The following is a 24,636-nucleotide window of genomic DNA, read 5'->3' on the forward strand; positions in this document are numbered from 1 at the left end:
TACACGACTTTGCACTTTCAATTATTAACGGAAAACAAACCCATGTATATTTTATGGACTTTAATAAAGCTTTCGATAAAGCGTCTCATAAGAAGTAATTGCACAAATTAGAAAAAAATATTAGATAACCAGCAACTTTTAAACTCGATTGCCGCATACATTAACAATCGAAAACAGTATGTTGTCTTTAATGGAGAAACTTCGGAAGTTGCTGGTGTGGACTCGGGCGTTCCCCAAGGGTCTGTGCTTGGACCCCTTCTTTTTCTTTTGCTTATTAATGATATTGCCTGCAACATTCCTGTCAAAATACGATTGTATGCCGATGACTGCGTGATTTACAAGGAAGTGAACAGTACAGCTGACCAAATTCTTTTAAGTGATACACTCAACAAAATTGTTCAGTGGTGTGATATGTGGCAAATGTGTATTAACTATGAAAAAAACAGTGTTCATGAGAGTTACTCACAAAAAATACCATTAACCTTTATCGATTCTATCAACAGCACTGTTCTACGGAGTACCTCATTACAAATACCTGGGCCTCTGGATAACAAGTAACTTAGACTGGACTAAACATATTGATTATGTCGTAATAAATGCAAACTCTAAGTTGTTCCTTTTACGAACAGCTTTAACATTTACTACTCCTGATGACCGCATGACCGCATATAAAGCGCTTATTCTCCTATCATCAGATTATGCAGCCATAATCTTGGACCCCTTCACTCGGACCAATATTAACAAGATTGAAAGCGTACAGAAAAAGGGTGTGCGATTCATATATAACAGCTTTAGACGTTCTTCTGTTTGTGCTCTTTTAACCAGAGCCCACTTGCCGTAAATAACTCAAAGAAACCGGTCATCTAGACTGAAATTTGTGTATCAAATTGTAAAGGGGCGCTATGAATTACACACTTCAGACGTAATAACCTTTTCATCCGGGTATGCCACTAGATAAAGACACCTATTAACAATTTCTCCGTTTCTCATACGTAACAACTCGTTTAAATGCTTTTTCTTTCCGTGGACAATAACTGAATGGAACTAGCTTACTAACACCCAAGTTCAATAGCCTTCACTTGCCTTGTTTACATCTTGTCTAACTTAGTACTTACCGTATGCCTTCTATTTTAGTTAATATTAGTTTATTTACTCTTATTTATCTATGTATTTGTTGGTTGTCTTTTTTGTGATCTTTTCAACATTTGTGCCCTTTTGCCAAAATCTCAAAAGTGGGATTGCAGTATCAATAAATAAAATGAAAGAAATAACCAGCAGCATGCTTAATTGCGCGGAGGCATGGGCACTTTGGCACCCCATTTATACATTCGTCCTAAAATCTCACTGCACTACTGGGTGCCCTATCCATGCAGCGGCCCTTTTTCGTGGTAAGGACACTGGAGAACCTTGCATCTTTTTAAACACAAGAAGTCCGATAGCATAGAACACAGGGGTAGTAAGATGTTTGTGTCGTAACTGTTATAATGTGTATGTTTTACTTATTTAACGCAATGACAGCAAATCCATTTGCATTTAGGTGTGGGACATGTGAGATGAATTAACGAACGGTAGCAATTGAAAAAGGAGCGTTTGTTTTTAATACTTCCGTAGCTGTGTCAATATTAGGCATACGCAGTAGTTTCGACGTATATAAAATTAACAAAGATATGCGAAATGTACCTTAGGAATAGTCATGAAATTCAGCACGCGTAAATGAAATAATGGTTTCGTTTGAATAAGATATAAAGCTAATTTTTTCAAAGAAAGGCCAATAACTACTCTTTTTCTGAGGCGAAAGTTTTCTCTATGCATTATTAGAACTACCTCAACCATGCAGCTAGATTCTAGTTGTGCAAATTCAAATACATTGTTTGATTAAACCATATCACCGAAGCACTTAAAAGTTTGTTCGGAGGTTAGCAATTAAGGCCATACGCTAACCATTCAGGCTACATGTCTTGTTTCACAAAAACAAGCTATAAATCTAATGTAGGTCTTGAAGAAACGGTGGTCTCTATAGAGAACCTGCGAGGAGCCCTTACGGCTAATGTGAATGAAACTTTAAACGCACGCAAACGAGTTGCCCCAACGTTTCCTGGAAAATGGGCAGAGATATAGTGAAGGTCAAGCCCACGCGTCACCCATGTGACAACATAGGTGGCTAAAGAACCGCACGCTAGCAAATGTGAAGCGAACCGGCATAAAGCCATCCGCCACACCTGATAACCACCTTAGGGCACGTTAAACGTTAATTACGCAGACATTAAAGCCACTGGAGAGGTAATGAGTGAACCCGCAGCAGTGCTAAACTAATAAGTACACCCTAATCGTTTTCCTAAAGTGAAGTGGCCAACTTACACGCAGCGTGGCGACCCTCGGTCTCCGCTTCTTCTGCAATATTTAGTGACGCTACAAGTGTTACGCTGTGCTCATGTCACGAAGCTGGAAGAACTGTCAGAATGCCACAGCAGCCGGAGTACACGCAAAGTGGTTCTTGCGAGAAAAAGTCTCAGGCGAGTGTTTTCATCGCAGGATAACCATAGCGGAAATGGGAACCGTTTCTGCTCGTGCACCAGAGATTACTGGACACTTTTCTGACTCATATGCGAAATTAGCTTCTCATCCACTGTTCACAGAAAGTTATTCTTAAATAAACACTCGTAGAAATTGGTTAAATAGCACCAGCTTTTGTACGGCGTGCTGCATTCAACATAGATGCACATATGTATTTGCAAGTATGTAAAATAATTTCTAAAAAAAGAACGTTTTCTGGTGGTAACTTGTGTTTATTGTACACTTCAATGAAATTTGTTATATTTGTGCGTGTACACACACACACACACACACACACACACACACACACACACACACACACACACACACACACACACACACACACACACACACACACACACACACACACACACACACACACACACACACACACACACACACAAATAAATAAATAAATAAGTGTGTGTGTGTGTGTGTTGCTTTCGCATTCTTGTGATATATGAGATTGAGTATGTTAAATAGTAATATTGAAGATAACAGGTTGTAATTGTATACTGGGAGTTATTTTACTCAACTGTATTTTAACTAGTTTCTATAAAATGAAAGCATCTACATGTATTTGTGTTTAAAATACTGTTATATCCCCACTTTCTGCGTGATTTTATTGCTACACCTGCCGTTACTGTGCCTGTCTGGGAGACCGGAGCTTTGTCCAGCCGAAGGAATTTCGGCTTTCTCTCCGGCTCTCCCTTTTTCACCTTGTATCCAGTGGTGAAAATAAGGATGATGATGATGATGATGATGATGATGATGATGATGAAGTAAAAAATACGTTTAGCACACCCATACTATGGTGTTGCATACTTCCCAGTATTCAACATCATAGTTCCCTATCTCTGATGGCATTAACTTATTGCGCATTGTTTATATGGAAAGCTAGCCTCAACGAATGAAAGCAAGCCAGCAAAACACATGAGAAGCTGCGCTGCCTAAAACTTAGTGGTAAAAGGGAATATTCTTGAAAATAATATATGATGAAAAGTAGTCGTCACCCTAAATGTGAACCAAATTACCCCCAAAGTACGCTGATAAGCCATCGTCTGAGCAAATAATTCAGGCCCTTGAAAAATAAACACTCAACAAGATATATGCCTGCAAAAATGTTTACGTAATTTTAATGAGCCAATCGTACATCAATGTCACTTGCGAAAAAAGAAAGCTCGAAGCTAGACAAGCCATAAAACCGACTTCCAAACGCACACTTGCTATCCTGCCAACTTTAAGATTTGTAAACTATCTTTCGGGCGTGACCCCTAGGGAAGAGGGGGGGATATTACAAATTTTTTTCTTTACCCTGAGAACTGTTACCAGTTGTCTTGCGGCAAACGCCGATGAAGTTTGGTGCGTCAATCATGTTTTGAATATTTGGGAGTGCCATGGTGCTTGCTGGCATGCCAGCTCCAACTACCATATGGATTCCTACAACATGTGCCCATAGTGTTTGAATGATGCTGTTGGCGAAAGACCTATTGAGGTCGTTTTGGCAGGAAGAAAGGTTTTCCAGTCGACAAGTATATCTTTGACAATGACAATTACTGAGAGGCGATAAAGATAATCTCTTTCGGCGCACGAAGAATGCGAAGGAGCTGGTCTCTGGAAGATGGAAGAATGCGCCTTTCCTTCAAGCACTGTGGAAAACCGCGGCCACGGTAAACGCAGCTGACGTGAATGGTTCTTTGTGGGGGCTTTGAATATATTTTAGAGCTCCCCGTTAAGAAAGAGCATCAAGTTCCTAGGGGTAACTCGACATAGAAATTTCAGAATACAATCTTCACATTCCTTCCCCACTACAAACATTTCCTCTGATATCAATGTAATCATTGCAACTCGTAAATATTTACAGAGACAGTCTTTCACTGTACTAGATCTACACTCCGAGACAGCGCATTGCGTGTCGTCCTGGAGAAGCAATTATAACATTAACCAACATGAGCTTCAACGCCTTCAATATAAAGCTAAAAAATAAAGAGCATTCGGACACAATAACGTAGAGATATCCAACCTGCAGCCTGAAATGGAAAGTCAAAGAAGTGCCTGACGGTTACGATACTCCCTAGTGCGACATTTGAGCGCAGCTGTATATGTGTTTTCATTGCGCGATATATTGACTGGCACACACAATCTGTCTCGTGTGGCACGCTGCAAACCGAGCGATATGTGGTGCGACTCCTTCTCTAATCGAGGGATTGTGAGAGGCGGCTCGTGGGTGATGCGTGGACGCGATTCACAGCAGCCGCCGCAGACAGACCTCCATTCATGCAGCGCTTTGTTTCCGTACAGACGATGCGCGCTACTCTAGTGCAGTCTCGTAACCATCGTCCCCGCAAATCGCGTCTTGCGCGGCACTACGCTTTTCTTCACACGCTTTCGCCATACCTTTCTCTTCCGCTTTCCACCTCATGGTTCCACTACACTCTCCCCCTCGGCTTCCTCCTCGTGCTCTCATCGCTGTCGCAGCCTTTCATCTCCCGCTACGCTCCGCGTTCGCATTCATTCTTCAGTGTGTTCATTCACTCGGTTACGTGGGACAACGGCGACTCTTGCCGCAGGAATAGGCACCTAAGAGCTGCGCTCTAAAATTCTGATAAAATGGATATTCAGAAAAGAAGAGTTGGCAAAGCGATGTCGTACACCGATGTCATGATGTACGTGAGAGACAGGCGAAGCGGGGGTAGCCCAAGAAATGCTTGGCCAATTGTACAGCGCCGATTGCGTAAATAAAAAAAACATGTTTCTATTCATTTAAGCACGATGACCACCGATCAAGACAATAAATAGGTTCGTAAAATTCTGTCACTTCTGTGTCGTGTGCTAAACAGCTTCGCTGGTCGTCCACCTTCACAGAGTGGAAGGGATCATTATTTTTTTTAAAGTTTGGTGTATGACAGATACGACGAAATGTACGTATTCACGTCATGAACAGGGACAACGCCTGGTTGGCACCACTTGATCGTTAAGCAACAAAGAGCAGATTTCGTGCGTTTATCTGACAAATTAAAACTCGGCTCCGTATTTTAACGCGACAGCGTTAAGGAGCTCGTGTCGCAGAAAAACCGGTGTCGTCGGCGTCGGTGTCGGCGGCATTGGCCGTGAGCGATAAATCTTGGGAGGAACTTTATGAATGAAAAAGAACCTGCAAGGTGGGCTGGGTGGGAATCGAAGTAGGGTCTCCGGAGTGCGAGACGGAGACGCTACCACTCAGCCACGAGTTCGATGCTTCAAAGTTGTTCAAAAGCCCCTCTAGTGAATGCGGTGTTGCCTTAGAAACGAGCCGTAGAAAGTTATACTGCGGTGTATATCGGTAATTATGAACATGTAACTTACAGAAGTCGCAGTTACACGAGTAGCGAAGTACGTTTCCGCTACATTTCTTCTCCGCCCTGCGCACATACAGAGCCATCTTGCGCCAAACACAGAAAACCCCTTCGCAATGTGCGGCGCCGCCCCGACACGTGGCGCGCCACTCGCCCGCTTCTCCCCTTCAGGCTGTGTGGGGACCGGTGCGAGGATGCCCCACTACCCTTGCGTTTAATAAGTTTTCTCGCTCTCCCCCCTCCCAACTTCACTCGTCACTCGAACCCTCGTGTTTTGGCGACGTGGCTCCGCTTTCCGTTAGAGCGCGATTCCTAGGTGCAGCGTCCGATGCGGGACGCCTCTGACGTGATCGCTGCGCCGTAGCGCGTCTGGTGGGAAAACGTCCCCTGCGATGTGTGCCGAGCTGCTTCCGAGGACTCATGCGTCTGCGTTGTGCTCCCAAGCGAGATAGAGGATGATCCGATCGAGGCGTCAGCCCCATGATCACGTCGGCCTTCATGGCGCGTCGCGGCCCGGCTCTCCGTGCCGATCACGACGTTTGGCTCGCATAGATCATTTCTCCCTCCGAGACACCAAGTTCTCTGGTTCGTTCCGCTTGCTCAGGCGCACGTTTCGTTGCCGCGCCGAACGCTGCGTTGCTCGGCGCTCACCGCGTGATTGGTGGGTGCAAAGTCCGATGCGGGGCGCCTCATAAGAGATCGCTGCGCCGTAGTTCAATGTCTTACACCCCTTGGCGGGTCGACGGGAACGCTATCGCGTTCCCACTCTTGAAGGCGAAGCTTAAGCGTCCTCAATTTTTTAGTCATCTCCTGCACAAGCGGTGCTCAAATCCATGAAAGTTTTGCGAATTATATGAGGCCGCTGTTGTTTGTTTTGCTGTTTGAGAGTGAAACAGAAAGGAAGCACAGGGTTCATTTTCTGTACTGTGAAGTTACCTTTTTCTGCTAAAAAATAAAATAATTTGAACACCAGCAATGCTCTAGAAGGGAAACAGTTCCGGAACCAGAGAAACAGTTCCATATTTAAAAATTAGTATGTAAGTGAAGTGCGCCTGCCGCATGCTGTTAAATCTCGTTGCGCTGGTCGCAATTGTTTTATTTTAATTTTGTTCATTATGTCCCCTTCCATCACTGCTTGCCTTCTGAGTATAGGTTTAATATAATGACAATTAAGAAAACAATTATTATTATTATTATTATTATTATTATTATTATTATTATTATTATTATTATTATTATTATTATTATTTCAATATACTGTCAACCCTTTGACAGGGTTATTACAGGAGCGGGGTACAGAAAGAAACAGTAATAATAGTAATTGTCAGGGTAGGTATGCTAAACAAGCACAAATAAGAATGAAAAATATACATACAACAGTAAGTATGAATGCGAGTATTGACAAGCATGCTAATAAAAAAAAACAACTAATCATATAGAGAGTACAAATAAATGACATCAGGTTGATGAGTACGTATTAAGCGAGTTATGTAACATCTCAAGGAAATCATCAATTCTTTGCTGTTCGACTATAAGTCGGTCAATGGTATTCCATTCCCGAATGGATCTGGGGAGAAAGGAGTAATAGAATGTATTGTTGTTGCACGCATATTCTTGTAGTGTGAGATCATGTGTGTGACGTAGTTGCCTTGTTTGTTTAGTTTCTACGTATGTTGTGTGGTCTATCTTAAAATAGTTGTGCAGTAGCATATATAAGAACTTCAGGCGGTGGATTTTAGCACGACTTTGGAGTGAGGGCAAACCGGCGCTGCGTAGCAATTCAGTCGGGGAATCAAGGCGTCAATAGCGGTTAAAAATAAATCTAATCGCTTTGCGCTGCGCATTTTTAAGCATGCCGATACCGCTACTTGTGAAAGGAAACCAGATTATATTGGCGTATTCTAGAATCGGTCGGACAAGCGTGGTGTACGCTAAAAGCTTAGTGTCACGGTCAGCGTGCCGCAGCGTCCGCTTAAGAAAAAACAATTTTTTCATTGCTTTCGCGGTTATAGCTTCCGTGTGAGCTGCCCAGCTGAGAGAGAGATAAAACTTTGTTATGTCCTTGATGGGGTTCAGGGGTGGCGGGGGTCGGGAGACTAACCCCCAATCCCCCCTTCCTCAGACGGCGGCCAGTCCTTGCTTTCTGGCGGCGTCTTCGGCCATCCGGACGGCCCAGAGCTGCTCCTCTGGGTCCAAGCTGAGCAGCACCAGAAGTTATTATTACACCAAGATATTTGTACTGGGTTACATTTCGGAGTGCGCCTTTATTGACACCATAAGAGAATGCTAGACTTGTTTTCTTTTTTGTTATTGTCATTGCAACTGTTTTGTCCGTATTAATCACCATTTGCCAGTTAGGGCACCAACTTACTACTTCCTTCAGGGCAATGTTCAGCTCATTTTGGTCACTGTAGCTTTTGACCTCTTTATACAGTACGCAGTCGTCTGCGAATAGCCTAATATTTGCGTTAATGTTGATTGCCAGGTCATTTATAAACAACAAAAATAATATCGGTGCCAAGACAGATCCCTGGGGCACACAGGATGTGACATTTAATGTGTCAGAAATGTGCTCATTGCATTGCACAAATTGTTGACGGCCGGACAAATAGTTTAACATCCATCGAGTAATTGGCCCATCCCCAAGTTTGCGGACCAGCTGGATAACTAGCTTTTCATGGGAAACCCGATCAAACGCCTTTGAGAAATCCATAAAAATTATGTCAATTTGGGAGTGTTCGTTAATGCCTTGGGCCAAGTCGTGCATTATCTCGACGAGTTGAGTAACGGTCGATAGGCCTCTCCGGAATCCGTGCTGGTTGGGGTGTAGCAGATCATTGTCTTCGACAAACTCTGTGATGAATTTGCGGATAATATGCTCGAGTATTTTACAGCTGGTACACGTCAAGGAAATGGGCCTGTAGGTTGATGGGATCGCCTTGTCGCCGGATTTATGCACTGGGATTATTTTTGCGACTTTCCATTCAGAAGGAATCTGTGAATCCTGGATAGATTTTGTCAATATTAAGCGCAGATACTTACTAACTGGTTCTGCATACTGTTTGAGAAAAGCGTTCGGTATCCCATCTGGGCCACAGCTCTTTATGTCATCAAGGTTTCATAGCAGACACAGTATACCACTGTCGGTTATTTCTGGGTTTCTAGTAATTTATTTTTGGTAGATGGGATAATCTGGGAATGTTGCACTAGTCCATAATAGATTGTAAAAATGTACTGGAAGTAGCGATTGAATTGATCCGCCTTATCTTTTGTTTCTATTGAGGGAGAAGCCTTGCTATCGCTATGTTTACCAGTTACGTAACGCCAAAATTTTGCTGGTGACGTTTTCATGAACTTGGATAGAGTGGTACCATAGTAGTGCATTTTGGAAACGCGTATCTTGCTTTTCAATGTTTTAGATAGCGCGGAAATCTGAGCGGTGATATTAGTGGCTAAACCAGACCTCCTACCTTTCCTCAGCCTACTAATTTTACGTTTAATATGGATTATTTCGCGGGTGATCCATGGATTATATTTTCTTGTAAGTTTGCGCTCTAGTGGGACGAAATTTTCAATACAGTGCGTGACGTGTGCTTTGAACTGCAACCATACATGATCTATCGACGAGTTTTCATCTGAGCAAAGATCTGAAAAGTCAAGAAATTCGTGAGTGTGATATGTGATTATTGCATCGTTGTCTGCTCTGCTGAATGCAAGAACGTGCTTTATAAGGCCGTGGTGTCGTACAAGACCAGGTAGAGGCAGTGTGCATAGGACTAACTTATGATCGGATATGCCGTCTAAGATTTCGGTGGATGTCTGGTCGTTCAGGAAATGGTCACTAACAAGGACAACGTCTAGAATAGAACTGGAATTGCCCTGGATACGTGTGGGGACGCGTACGAGTTGCTTGAGGTTAAAGTTGAACAATATATCCAATATGGCGTCATTCGCAGCACCTCGCACTTTTTTTTGACGACCATTCCACTTCAGGCAAGTTAAAATCACCAGCCATGATTATTTTGTCGTTCGTCATGTGATCCTGCATATAATCCAGAAGATGTTCTAGATAACTTGTCTCAGCGTTAGGTGGCCTGTAGATAGCGCCTACAAATATGCAGCCTTTCTGCAGCTGTACTTTGCACCACACCGCCTCAATTTCTGGCTTATCTGGTAAGACAGTGTATCGTAGTTCTTTTTTAAAGAGAAGTGCGACACCCCCGCCACTAGTGCCCCTATCTGTGCGCACAATCACATATCCCGGTGGCAAGACTTCATGGTCTAAGATATCCGAGTGAAGCCATGTTTCTGTGACAGCAATAATGTCAGGTTTAATTTCTAGAACAAGAGCTTCGAATTGGTCTATTTTATTTGCAGGACTTCGTGTGTTCACATTCAACAGGGTTACTTCTGTCGGCTTCGAGTGACTCTTTTGTAAGGCGTCCTTTTCTTCGTTTTTTTGGACTGCAACTAAATCTTCATGGTCACTATCCCAAGCAAAAAGTTGACCATTTATACGTACTTTATCGTAGACTAGCGACACCCTTTCCTGCCTATCCCGGTATTCTTTCGTTCGATCCCACAGCTTCTTTCTTATTTCTAGAATACTACGAGAAAAATCTTCACTGATATAGAAACATGAGCCCTTGAGCTTCGTGCAGTGCTTGAGGATTGAAACTTTGTCTCGGCAGTCGAGTAGTTTCAGGATTACGGGTCTTGGCCTAGAATTATCAATTTGCTTCTTTTTGCCTAGGCGGTGGATTCTTTCGATTCCCTTGGTTTTTATCTGTAGTATACCGTCTAAAATCTTCTTTTCGACCAATTCAAGAAGCATGTCTGTTGATTCCTTTTGTTGTTCTTCAACACCGTATATGACAAGGTTGGACCGACGGCTCCGGTTTTCCAGATCATCGACTTTCTTTTCCATAGCAATTAGGTTTTTTTCTAAGGTAGATATTCGTTTATTGTTCTCCGAGATCTGTTTTTCAATGCCAGCTATCTTTTCAAGTTTCTTGTCAATTGCATTAAGTCTAGTGTTTGTTATAGATTTTTCTTTCTGAATTTCTTGAATATCCCCTGCAATTAGCTTTAGCTGTTTTGCTATGCCATCTAGTGTAGGGCCTGGGTTCAACTCAACATCTCCACCCAGAAGTAACAACATGCGCAAGAAAATAAACAATTTGCAAAAGGATTCGCGAAGCGACCGTGGGCACGGCAGCAGAATTAGGCAGACATCGTTACTACGAAATGACTTGTCATAGCGTCTGCTCACCTGCAGAATAAACAGGAACGGATTTGAAGGCTGCATCTTTGCGATGCTGCCGTGCCCACTGCCAGCTGTGCCGTATGTGTCCTGCTTTATAGGGTCGCTCCATGGTGTCGTCATCGGTGATCCATGCTTATCTGTCGATGTGACACCAGCGCCATCATGGAAGGGCCGGTAGCTTTCGTCGACTGAGACTGGGTGCATCAGTAGATACTTGTCGCCGATAGAAGCAGCTCGAGACGATGGTTGTAGCTCGTAGCACGCCGGTGTAGGGCCCGTGGGGAACAGCAGGAAGCCTATCTGTAGAATAAACAGGAACGGATTTGAAGGCTGCATCTTTGCGCTGCTGCCGTGCCCACTGCCAGCTGTGCCGTATGCGTCCTGCTTTATAGGGTCTGTTTGGATCGCACCGCTGGTACGATCTGTTGGGAACTCGGCGCTGACGCCCGTGGTTGTACCTGGGTCGCAAGCCCCAAGGGTAGCGTTGGCCTGGCGGCCTGGGGTACAACTGGAAGCATCCGAAGGTCCCGGCAAAGCATGAGTCGACTGGTAACAACGAAACAACTTGTTTATTTTAACATCGCAAAGAGTTGGCGGTCAGGTTTGACCGAAGTAGAGAGACGGGAGAGCACTTCACTCAACAGAAGAAATCGGAGCCCTCCTTTTGGCGTCCGGGGGCAGCTGTTTTTATACTCTCGCAGTTGAGGGCAAGAAGGAACCCCTCAAAAGACGAGCACGTGAATGTACAATGGGCTAATGGTGACGCACACTGTCGTAGCGATGCCGTAGCACCATGTCGAGCACGATCTCGTAGCACCCTGTCGTAGCGCTGCCGTAGCACCATGTCGAGCACGATCTCGTAGCACCCTGTTGTAGCGCTGCCGTAGCACCATGTCGAGCACGATCTCGTAGCACCCTGTTGTAGCGCTGCCGGTCGGGCACAAAGACTGTAATGAGAGGATGATCCCTGCTTTCGCTTCGCCTGGTTCAGGCACAATGACTGGAATGCGAGGGTGATCCTTTGCGGTCGCATCGCCGCAGTCGCGCCTGGAAACACCTGGCGATGAGCGTTGCGGCGACGACGATCGGGCCAAAATGTCTGCCGCCCCGCGCAGTCGCGCCGGCAAAACCACGTGTCGCAGGCGAAACGCAACAGACCGCCCCGCCGGGGGAAGGAGATCCCGATGGACAGGGGACTGCATCCGCTGTCCGGAGGGATGTCGCTCGATGATGCTCATAACCGAAGTCGGGCGTCCCTCGACGTTTCTTGAGCGCAGCGCACAGAGAAGGCCTCGTTCTCTCGTTCAGGTTCGCACGGGACACTGCAAAGTGACTTCGGGAGAGTTCACATTTTTGTTCTCGTTCCCGGCAAGCGTTAGAACTACGCTGAAACTCAACCGCTCAGTCAGCAAGCACGGCACAACCCTCACTAAGCCCTGCCAGGCTCTTTCCCCTTTTTATACCACTGCCTAGTTCCTTACAGTAGTCTAGCATCACTCAGAACGCGTTCACAAATTGAAAAATTGCACTAGAAAGCATATCATCACTTTGAAACACTAAACAAAAGCAATATGTTAAAAAAAATCCTGCCTCAGGAAGAAAAACATCAGTAACAAACAATTTTGAGGCTGATTCCTACGTTAGGGGCTTCGACTTAAGCCATCGGCGTTACCGTTGAGACTCCCCTTTTTGTAACGCACCTCAAAGGAATATTGTTGTAAAGCGAGGCTCCAGCGCAGGAGACGGCCATTTTTGGGAGAGATGGTCTGCAGCCATTGGAGAGGGCAGTGATCCGTCTCAATGATAAACCTCGAGCCGGCTAGATAGCATGACAATTTCTGAACGGCCCACACGAGACACGCACACTCTTTCTCGGTGGCGCTATACGCCTGCTCACGACTGGTCAGCTTACGACTAGCATACAGGACGGGGTGTTCTACTTCTCCATTTTCCCGTTGGCACAGTACAACGCCCATGCCTCGCTCACTAGCATCGCACTGAACAATGAACCCTTTTGTATAGTCTGGCGATCGTAGCACAGGCTGGCTTGTTAGGGCACTCTTTAGGGCGCTAAAAGCTCTTTCCTTTGTCTCGTCCCAGACGACTGTTTGAGGCTCTGTCTTTCTTAGAGCATCCGTCAGGGGAGCCGCGATATCAGAGTACCTAGGGATGTACCTCTGATAGTAGCCGGCGACACCCAAGAACGACCGAATATCGGTCTTGGTGCGCGGTTGCGGAAAGTCTCGCACAGCGGCCACTTTTATTTCAGAGGGGCGGCGACGACCCTGACCAATCACGTGACCGAGGTAGACAACCTCGGCCTGTGCTAACTGGCACTTAGGAGCCTTGACTGTCAAGCCCGCTTCGCGCAGGCGGGTTAGCACTGCCCGCAAGTGTGCCATATGCTCAGACCAGGATGCGGAGAATATCGCTACGTCGTCTAGATACGGTAAAGCGAATTCTTGCTGTCCCCGCAACACTTTATCCATGAGACTTGAAAAACAGTATGGCGCGTTCTTCAAACCAAAACTCAACACTTTAGGACGGAATGTTCCCATTGGTGAAATGAACGCCGCATACCTACTAGCCTCTTCTGTAAGTGGAACCTGCCAATAACCCCTGACAAGATCTAGGGTGGAAATAAACTGAGCGCTACTAACTTTCTCAAGGCGCTCCTCGATGTTAGGGATCGGATAAATTTGATCCTTAGTGATGGAATTAAGCCTGCGGTAGTCGACGCAAGGACGAGGTTCCTTGCCCGGTACCTCAACTAAAATCAAAGGGGAGGTATAATCACTCTCACCTGCCTCAATAACACCGAGATGTAGCATTTTCTTTACCTCAGCCTCCATAATATCGCTCTGGCGGGGTGACACCCGATACGCCTTGGATCGTACTGGCTCTGTGGAGGTAAGTTCTATATCATGAGTAAGTACAGAAGTCCTAACAGGCCTCTCAGAGAACAGACCTTGAAACTCTTGTAATAGCTGGTGTAGTTCGGTTTTCTGCTCGGGCGACAGCGGTGCTTTACTGATAAGGTCACTAATGACTTGACCGGTGTCTTCCCTGTTCGTCACTGAGCCTAGTCCTGGAAGCTCGACCGGAAGCTCTTCAGGAACGTTTACCATCATGCACACCACTGCTTCCCTTTGTCTATAAGGTTTGAGCAGATTACAGTGGTAAACTTGCTGTGCTTTCCGCTTTCCTGGCAGACTTACCACGTAGTTAACGTCCGACAGTTTCTGAATAATTCGTGCTGGGCCCTCCCACTGCACGTCTAGTTTGTTGTTTAGCGATGTGCGCAATATCATGACCCCATCGCCAACCTCAAAACGACGGGCCCTGGCTGTCCGATCATAATAAACCTTGGCCCTCTGCTGGGCCTTTGTCATTGCTTCACCTGACAACTCCTGTGCCCTTCTTAAGCGTTCGAGGAGCTTAAGCACGTACTCCACCACGACTGGGTCGTCGCCCCTACCTTCCCATGATTCTCGAAGCATGCGAAGCGGAGATCGAAGCGAGCGACCGTACACCAGTTCAGCTGGCGAAAACCCCGTAGCTGCATGCGGCGCGGTCCTTAAAGCAAACATCACCCCAGGCAGACACAGCTCCCAGTCAGTTCGATGTTCAAAACACAACGCTCTCAACACGCGCTTCATGACGGAGTGGAGCTTCTCAACGGAATTCGACTGTGGGTGGTACACTGAGCTGTGTAGCAGCTTTACCCCACACCTTTCGAGAAAAGTTGTCGTCAAAGCGCTAGTAAACACTGTGCCCTGATCTGATTGAATTTCTGCAGGAAAACCAACTCGCGCAAATATGGACAGTAGTGCATTAACTATCTCAACTGAGCTGAGTTCTTTAAGCGGCACTGCTTCAGGGAACTTTGTCGCTGGGCAGATCACAGTCAAAATGTGTCTGTACCCCGTGGCTGTTACCGGCAGAGGTCCCACAGTATCAATAACGAGCCGTCTAAAAGGCTCCGTAATGATAGGTACCAATTTCAACGGCGCCCTCGATTTGTCCCCTGGTTTGCCCACCCGCTGACAAGTGTCACATGTCCTCACGAAATGGTCTGCGTCCCGAAAACACCCTGGCCAATAGTACTCTTGCAAGAGACGGTCCTTAGTTTTCTTAACTCCTAGGTGTCCGGACCACGAACCCCCGTGTGACAAGCGCAACAGATCCTGACGATAGCATTGAGGCACGACCAGCTGATCGAACTCCACTCCTCTGCGGTCTAGATACTTCCGGTACAGGACTCCACCTCTTTCCACAAAACGCGCAGTTTTCCTGGCGATACCTTCTTTGACATTGCAGCGCACGTTTTCCAGGCTGCCATCCTTTTTTTGCTCGGCTATCAAAGCCGACCGGCTGACTTTTAGCAACCTATCAAGTCCGTCTGACGTAGGCGCGATGAGCAAATCTGTAGATAGCTCTTCTAACTTTCCCGTGTCGGGCGTTTCCTCTCCAGTATCTGGCGCCTTCAACGCTACAGACTCAATTTTATTCAGTTCGGGCGTGCTCTGAATATCAGCTTGCTGCGCCTCTGACCCTTTTTCGTTGTTTGATAACGTCGGCCCCGCAACTACCGCCTTTGCAGCGAGCTCCCGAACCTTCGATCTGGTTAAGGCCTGAACACTAGCTTCACCAAACAAAAGCCCCTTCTCGCGCAGGAGGTGATCGGACCTGTTTGAAAATAGGTACGGGTACTGGGGTGGCAGCATAGATGACACTGCCGCCTCCGTCTCAAGCGCTCCGAAAGGTCCTTCAATAAGCACCTTTGCTACTGGCAGACACACGCTATGAGCTTCCACGGCTTGCTTGATCCATGCGCACTCGCCCGTGAACATATGGGGTTCTACATAAGACGGGTGAACTACATCCATCGTAGCTGCGGAATCGCGAAGCACTCGGCACTCTTTCCCGTTCACGAGGAGGTCTCGCATGTAAGGCTCGAGAAGCTTCATGTTCTCGTCAGTGCTGCCTATTGAAAAAAACACAACTTTTGGTGTTGTTTCCGGACACTGTGCCGAAATGTGACCCGGCTTCTGGCACGTATAACAAACGCGCGCTTGCCTCATCTCGAACCGCTTTCTGCGTTCGGCTTCGGCTGCCGCCGTCTCCTTAGGTTCGGTCGCACTGCTTCCACTCGCATCCGCACTACGCGTGTTCCCCTTTGCTCTCATGGGTGTGAACTTCGGCCTCTCGAACTTCGAGCCAAATTCACCCTTTTGACCGTCCTTAGCTCCGCGAGCCCGACGCGTCACAAACTCCTCGGCTAGCTCAGCGGCTTTAGCCACCGTACAAACGTCTGGCCTATCCAAGACCCAGTATCGCACGTTCTCCGGTAACCGACTATAAAACTGTTCTAGCCCGAAGCACTGCAGAACTTTATCGTGGTCACCAAACGCTTTCTCTTCTTTGAGCCACTCCTGCATGTTCGACATAAGCCTATACGCAAACTCTGTATATGACTCACTTTTGCCTTTCTCATTTTCCCGAAACTTCCGACGGAACGCCTCCGCAGACAGCCTGTACTTTTTTAGCAGACTCGATTTCACTTTGTCGAAATCCTCTGCCTCCTCTCTATCCAAGCGAGCGACTACGTCGGCCGCCTCGCCGGGTAACAAAGTGAGCAAGCGCTGTGGCCACGTTTCCCGAGAGAACCCCTGCTTCTCGCACGTTCGCTCAAAGTTAACCAGGAACAAACCAATGTCCTCTCCAAGCTTAAACGGCCGCATCAGGTCAGTCATTTTGAACAATACGCGTTCTCCTGCACCGTGTGCCTGACTTCCATTACGAGCGCGTTCCATCTCTACCTCAAGACGCTTCATTTCCAAAGCGTGTTGACGGTCACGCTCTTGTTGCTCTCGCTCTTTCTGTTCTTTACGTTCACGCTCTTCTTTTTCTTTCTGTTCTTTAAGTTCGCGCTCTTCTTTTTCTTTTTGTTCTTTACGTTCACGCTCTTCTTTTTCTTTCTGTTCTTTAAGTTCGCGCTCCTGTCTTTTTGCAGTCTCCCTCTCTTCAATGGTCTCAAGGCATTCCGACAGCTCGTCATCCTCAGCCTCTAACTCAAGAATAGCCTTTATCAGTTCTGGTTTTCTGAGTTTGTCCGAGACATCCAGACCCAACTCTCTTGCAAGCTCCAACAATTTCGGTTTGCGCAACGACTTCAAATCCATGGCTGCTCTGAATGCTGCTTTCTCTACTGCCTATTATTGTCTTGCCGCAACTAACCCGGCAGCAACGACAACCACAATTACCAGCTCTGTTTCTGACACTAACAAAAGCCTGGCAAAGCTCAGAAGAAGAAAGTCCCGCACTCACCAAACCTCGCAGGCAGGAATTCCGCGCAGTCGTTCCGCTGCAGGCAACCAGTCGTCACACAGGGCTCGTTGCACTGCTCCCGGATCGTCGTTGAGCTGCTCAGCATACAGTCAACTGCATCTCTTCGCTGCTGGCCTCCGTTGTCGCGATCTCACCGCTGGCAGACAGTTGTTTGAAGTCGGAGGCGATCTCACCGCTGCCAACCAGATGTTTTGATCGCACCGCTGGTACGATCTGTTGGGAACTCGGCGCTGACGCCCGTGGTTGTACCTGGGTCGCAAGCCCCAAGGGTAGCGTTGGCCTGGCGGCCTGGGGTACAACTGGAAGCATCCGAAGGTCCCGGCAAAGCATGAGTCGACTGGTAACAACGAAACAACTTGTTTATTTTAACATCGCAAAGAGTTGGCGGTCAGGTTTGACCGAAGTAGAGAGACGGGAGAGCACTTCACTCAACAGAAGAAATCGGAGCCCTCCTTTTGGCGTCCGGGGGCAGCTGTTTTTATACTCTCGCAGTTGAGGGCAAGAAGGAACCCCTCAAAAGACGAGCACGTGAATGTACAATGGGCTAATGGTGACGCACACTGTCGTAGCGATGCCGTAGCACCATGTCGAGCACGATCTCGTAGCACCCTGTCGTAGCGCTGCCGTAGCACCATGTCGAGCACGATCTCGTAGCACCCTGTTGTAGCGCTGCCGTAGCACCATGTCGAGCACGATCTCGTAGCACCCTGTTGTAGCGCTGCCGGTCGGGCACAAAGACTGTAATGAGAGGATGATCCCTGCTTTCGCTTCGCCTGGTTCAGGCACAATGACTGGAATGCGAGGGTGATCCTTTGCGGTCGCATCGCCGCAGTCGCGCCTGGAAACACCTGGCGATGAGCGTTGCGGCGACGACGATCGGGCCAAAATGTCTGCCGCCCCGCGCAGTCGCGCCGGCAAAACCACGTGTCGCAGGCGAAACGCAACAGGTCGCTCCATGGTGTCGTCATCGGTGATCCAAGCTTATCTGTCGATGTGACACCAGTGCCATCATGGAAGGGCCGGTAGCTGTCGTCGACTGAGACCGTGTGCATCAGCAGATACTTGTCGCCGATAGAAGCAGCTCGAGGCGATGGTTGTAGCTCGTAGCACGCCGGTGTAGGGCCCGTGGGGAACAGCAGGAAGCCTATCTGTAGAATAAACAGGAACGGATTTGAAGGCTGCATCTTTGCGCTGCTGCCGTGCCTACTGCCAGCTGTGCCGTATGCGTCCTGCTTTATAGGGTCGCTCCATGGTGTCGTCATCGGTGATCCAAGCTTATCTGTCGATGTGACACCAGTGCCATCATGGAAGGGCCGGTAGCTTTCGTCGACTGAGACTGTGTGCATCAGCAGATACTTGTCGCCGATAGAAGCAGCTCGAGACGATGGTTGTAGCTCGTAGCACGCCGGTGTAGGGCCCGTGGGGAACAGCAGGAAGCCTATCTGTAGAATAAACAGGAACGGATTTGAAGGCTGCATCTTTGCGATGCTGCCGTGCTGCTGTGCTGCCAATATGCTGAGAAACTGTTCAAATTTAAAGTCGCAGTAAAAACTTTCTGCGATAGGCAGCGCTGTTATCTTATACTCAGCTCTGTCCTTCGCTCCTTCTTCCTAACTTCACAGCTGCGACAATCGTAAAGAAGAAAAAGCTAAAGCATAGAAGATATCTTAGTGCTTACTTCTGAGCCATTCAGGTTTTCCTCGAAAAAAAAAACATGCTCAGGTTCATTCGCGCTACAAGAAGATTAGTTGCTTTGCTGAAAAGATGCTTTTGTGCATACAATATAAATACCTTCATTTTATTTTTGCACAGCAGTCAACACATGGCTCGTTTTTCAACGTCAAATTAACCCATTGATGTGTCAAAACTTAATTCTGAACGAAACATACTGAATTCCGGTTCGAAAACCAGTTTATGTATTCACTGTTTACCAGGCATTAATGGGGACCTGATAAAATAGTAAATTATTAAGACTTTTAAAAACAAAGGTATGTATAGCGACCAAACAAACAATAAAAAACAACTATTTTTTCAGTGACTTTTTTATCGAGCAGTTCTTTCTAAAGAGAACTTCACGATCAGAGGGCATGCTGGTGGCACACAGAACTAAAACACAGGTTGCTTTGTAAAACAAAGGGCCTGTCGGCACATATTTACAACAGTAGACTCACCTAATCTGCATTTGCATTAACAGAAGTTCTTGGGCCTTCAGAGTGTTTTAAAGCAGCGCAATATTGAACCGCTCAACACAATGAAATATAAGTGACCGCTGTAGCATATAATTAGCATTGTTTATAAGAATCTACTTTAATCAGTGGATATACAGAGGGTGGTTAGCTTTCATTTAGAAGTGTGTAGCTGTGCTTGTAGTCATAATCGAGACAAAGCAATATGCATGCTCATAGAAGTGGTTCCTACGACATGCAACAAATATTCAGGAAGCTTCCTGTCATATCGCGTGGTGCGCCTTTGCAAAAAAAAAAGAAAAAAAAACAACGATACCCTAGGATATCAGCGAAAAATGTAGCTAAGGCCATTATTTTGTTTATTTTCTTCCTGCCTCGTTGCAATATACGCTGCGTTATTTGCCCAAGCAAAATTTGTGCCTCGTGGGCAAGCGGTAGCAAAACATGTCTGTAACTTCGTTTTTAATTGGTTACTTGCTTTAGCCAATTACGGGGAACTAGTGATGCGGAGCGGTTGTGCTATATAAAGCGAGTCTCCGGGCCGCGCAAAAGCCAAGCTTTCTCTCGCCGTCGACGCCACTTGGCTGCGTGGAGAGGGAAACTGCTTCAATGATGTTTAGCCTTAAGCACAGTTAATGCTTCAGAGACATAGAGACCACCGGCACAGTCGCAAGACACTCAAGAATGATAGTAACGAGAAATGCAACACTTCCGAGACAACATTGTCAAGGTGAGTTTTTTATTTCATTGTTGAGGACCTCGAGTTTCGACAAGCGCAAGACGATTAATGCACATTCCAGAAAGAACCATCAGCGCAGCATGCACTCTAGAGGAACCCAATACGCCTTACACAACAGAAACAAGTCCGCATTAATACATGTACGCCCGCAGCAACTACATTACGAAACAGTTGGAACTGCAGAGAGCGACTCGAGAAAAGTAATGCAGCCTCGTTACATTTCCCTTTCCGAAGTCGATGAACATCCGAAGGAAGGCAAGGACAGTACAGAGATCAGAGGCAGTTAATTAATAAGATTGCAGGATGCTAAATGAACAAAGAGACTCAGAAATGAGGGAATATCTTATCGAGGAAGTTCGCCGCTGAACGCGGAAAGCGCATGGCACGCGAATAATGAAAGATGAACACAGGCGATGCAAGAAGGGTTGGGGGATTCCTGATAGGAATGTAATTCGATGCTTTAGTGTATGTAGAGCAGGGACACAAAAGGAAGAAGACAAATTATTCGCCCTTTAATGCATATTGCGACTCTTCTATGCTTTCTGCAGCCATGAAGGCACTGGGTGACAGTTTTACAAAATTTTAATTGCCGGCTACTTCCTTTGTTAGACGCATAGTGCATATTTAGTGATGGTATTGATGAGAATTTATGCTTTATTATTACTATTATATATATTAAAGATAAATGCAACTGTATTGCTATTTCAGCACGTCCAAGCTGATAAACGTAATACATTTATTCAGACGTTTCGACTGCGGATCGCTCTTTGTCAAGAAGAATTATACGGATGTATGACAGCTCTCTTCTACGCTTTGGCTACAGCGTTACCACAGCATTGCGCCACTAGTTGCCTATAAGAAGTTGTAAACAGAACTGACAAAGAATGTGGGGATAATAAAGAGTTCAAGAGACTTGAACACTTCCGCATGCGTGACGTGCATTGCAACTAGGCAAAGGCACAACTGTCATGCACGCGAGTGCTTACAGACAGGCAGGAAGGATGCCGGAAGTGTAATAATTACAGAAGTACAGGCCTGTAAATTTTATATATATATATATATATATATATATATATATATATATATATATATATATATATATATCCGGTAGTTTAACAGGCACTCGTAGGTTAAGGACGCACGTACGGAAAAGACGATGCATTATTTCCCATGTTTCGGCAGGGGTATCGCCAGACCCCTGCCCTATACATGCATACATACATACATACATACATACCTACATACATACATACATACATACATACATACATACACACATATGTGTATATATATATATATATATATATCTATACAGTCACGAGGTGGTGACGTTCAAGGACAAAGTAACAAAACTGTGAATGGCGAAACTGTATTGGGGGAACCTGTGTCCAGAAAATGCAGGCTAAGCTCAAAGCTCAACGAAAGCGGCGAACACAGTCGGCGATCGTCAAAAATATGATCTGCCGGTCAAGCGCGCCGGCTTTACAAATGAGTCATCGAAGTTTCCAGAGTAATCGCTGGTGCCTGCGTGTCTTCCAGAATATACTACGCAATTGACGTCGCGTATACAATCACATTACACAAGCTTGAGTGTCAACAGACAACGCATAGAACCATCGATAACATTTCTGTAGGTTCCAAACATGCCGGCGCGTCTTGCTCTGAGCGATAAGCTTAAGTTAGGGGGTAAAGTACTGTACCCGAGTAGAGGGTCAATAATACGCGTGTCAATATATTGATACGCAGAAATAAGCACCAGAGCGACTATATATAAAGGTATATGTACAAATTCATATGCAAGTAGCACTGCCCAGAACGAACAGTCCGCTCCATTCTATAACGTCGTCCTCATCGTCTCTACAATCATGATAGACCGCTCTTGGTCAGTGAAATAACTGTTCTGTAGCATTACTCCCGGCGTAAGAAGCGCACACCGGAGCTCTAAAGGGAGACGTCGGAAGCGCAATGGTAGATATTGAGCTTTGAAACGTGAACAATGCTGCAGATGCTGCTTAGGCGAAAGAGATCATCACAAGACAATGTCGCTGCGGTATTCGGGAGGTGCTGTAACTTATGTGTGATGCGTCGTCTTTTGGTCTGTTCCAGGCGGTGTTATTCTTTGATGATGGCGTCAACAGTCGCAATGTTAGTAAACACAATGAAGTTCGAGGCATCATCAGCAAGACCTTTAAGGACGTGTGCCACTTTGTTCATCTCAGCCATGCTTTCGTTTGCTTTGCGATAGAGAGCTAAGTCACGTATTAGTCCGCTGACGTTTGCACGCGACTAGATGATTCATTCTTGGCTGTGAACTATCCCCTCAAGTGGCTTCCTTAATAAGTCGCGAATGTTTGGCTTGAAGCTGTTCCAGCTTGAGAGCTCGTGTTCATGGGTGTGAAACCATACTCAAGGCGTCCGTCGAAGTAAAAAAATAAATTTCGCGAGTATTGCAGCAGGGTCTCACCTATTGTCACTTCTAATACGTTCATAGATATTCAACCAGTCACCGGGGACGGTACTGTCCAGGCCTGAGAAGACGCCAGAATTTTTGGGGGGTGGAAAGCGGGACGAAAGTCGTTGTGGTAGGTAGAGCGACCGGATGTGGTTGACGTCGAATCACCTGAGGCAAGGTGAAAACCTCGAGTGAGCGCCCGCTGCGGATCTCCCTGGCGAGGATCTGACAAGGCCAAGAATGCTATGTGTACCGGGTGTCCCAGTTAACTTGGACTAAGATTTTTAAAAAAACCCAAGTGCTCTACATAAATCGTACGAACTGCATAGTAGCGGCAGTCGTGTTTACTTATAACCAGTATTTCTTTCATCACGAATAATTAATTAATTAATTGCTTCTAATTAGTTAACTTCCTAATTATTGCTTTAACGGCAAACATGTCAATTACAAAGTTATAGACCACATCAAATTTCGTGCTGAAGTTTAGCTGGTCATTCTTTGAAAGAAAAAACAAAAGCCCGTGAAATACGCGAACCACGAAATGGATGCGAGCTCGCGTGCTGCTGCTCAAGCGCTTCCAAGCCACCTTTAAAAGATATACAGCTGTATTCGCGTATCGCACAAGGTTTCGTCACGTATAATGGCTCGAGATATTTCTCGACTTAACAAGTGTGGTGCGACAAGCGTCAGCATGTGCGGACGCAAAGATGCTGTGCTCGATTGTGAAGTACTCGAGATAGCGTTAATCTTCGCGTATCATGAAACAAAGCTACAAAACAAATTAAACCAATGTTAAAAAAGGAAAAGTGCGCAAAATAGCACAAAAAGAAAGAAGAAAGGTACCTCTCGGAAGAACAGAAACGAGCTACTCGGGCGTTTATTTCTACAAAAAATAAACCAAAAGCAGGTAAGGCGTCTCAGCCGCCCACAAAGAAACATCCAAATGTGCAACTGGTTTAGCCCCCCATTTACCCTCTCAGTCTCTTAAACTCCGGAAAAGAAGCAAAATAAAGCAGTGTTTTACCTAATTCTATTTGTCGCAAAATTGTTTTATGTAAGGATAGGGTGACATCGTGAACGTGTGTTAAACAGTCACGTTTTACACCAGTTTTGAGCGGCTATTTTCCACTGCCACTTATAGCACGTGCTCAAACAGGTCACCATGTGAAACAATACAGTACTTGTTTCTTTCAAACACTTGTGCTGTTTCAGCTTTGACCAACGACGTTGGAATCTCGCGGCAGACCGATTTTGCCTTTAGGGCATACGGTGTGGTAGTTTCGCTGCTACGCACGTGATCTTTCACGTAGTCCCACAAGAACTCGTCCAGCGGTGTCATGTCCGGCGACATTGCAGGCCTGGATACAGGTCCGTGCCAGCCAATCCACTGCCCAGGAAAAAGCTTGTAGAGCCACGCTCGAGACTGACTACTACTATGCGCAGGAGCACCATCGTGTTGAAACCAGATGCTCCGAAGGTGCGCAAGTGGAACGTTGCAACAGACATCGTTCTTGGGGCCGTCGAGGATGTCATGGACGTAGTATTGCGTCGTTAGTGTGTTGTAAAAAAATGTCCGATGATGTTGCCATCAAAAATACCACACCACACATTAAACGACCACTGGTATTGGTGTCGTGTTTGTGCCAGCCAGTGGGGATTCCCATCATTCCATTAGTGTGCGTCGGGAAGATTATTTTTTGTGCGTTTCTGGAGAAATTAGCCTAATCCGGTCCTAATCCGGTCGAGTTTACGCT

General features: G+C 46.2%; 1 protein-coding gene across 1 annotated transcript; it reads right to left on the minus strand.

The window, feature by feature from the left end:
* Positions 1-9,505: 9,505 nt before the first annotated feature.
* On the minus strand, positions 9,506-24,233 carry LOC142570289 (uncharacterized). The gene is made up of 4 exons (XM_075678683.1): positions 24,177-24,233; positions 18,549-19,028; positions 10,297-11,454; positions 9,506-9,535 (listed from the first exon to the last, which is right to left on the minus strand). The coding sequence occupies exons 1-4, from the start codon at positions 24,231-24,233 to the stop codon at positions 9,506-9,508; spliced, it is 1,725 nt and encodes a 574-aa protein (XP_075534798.1).
* Positions 24,234-24,636: the final 403 nt, after the last annotated feature.

Source organism: Dermacentor variabilis, chromosome 2, assembly GCF_050947875.1.
Source record: "Dermacentor variabilis isolate Ectoservices chromosome 2, ASM5094787v1, whole genome shotgun sequence".
NCBI classification, from domain to species: Eukaryota; Metazoa; Arthropoda; class Arachnida; order Ixodida; family Ixodidae; genus Dermacentor; species Dermacentor variabilis.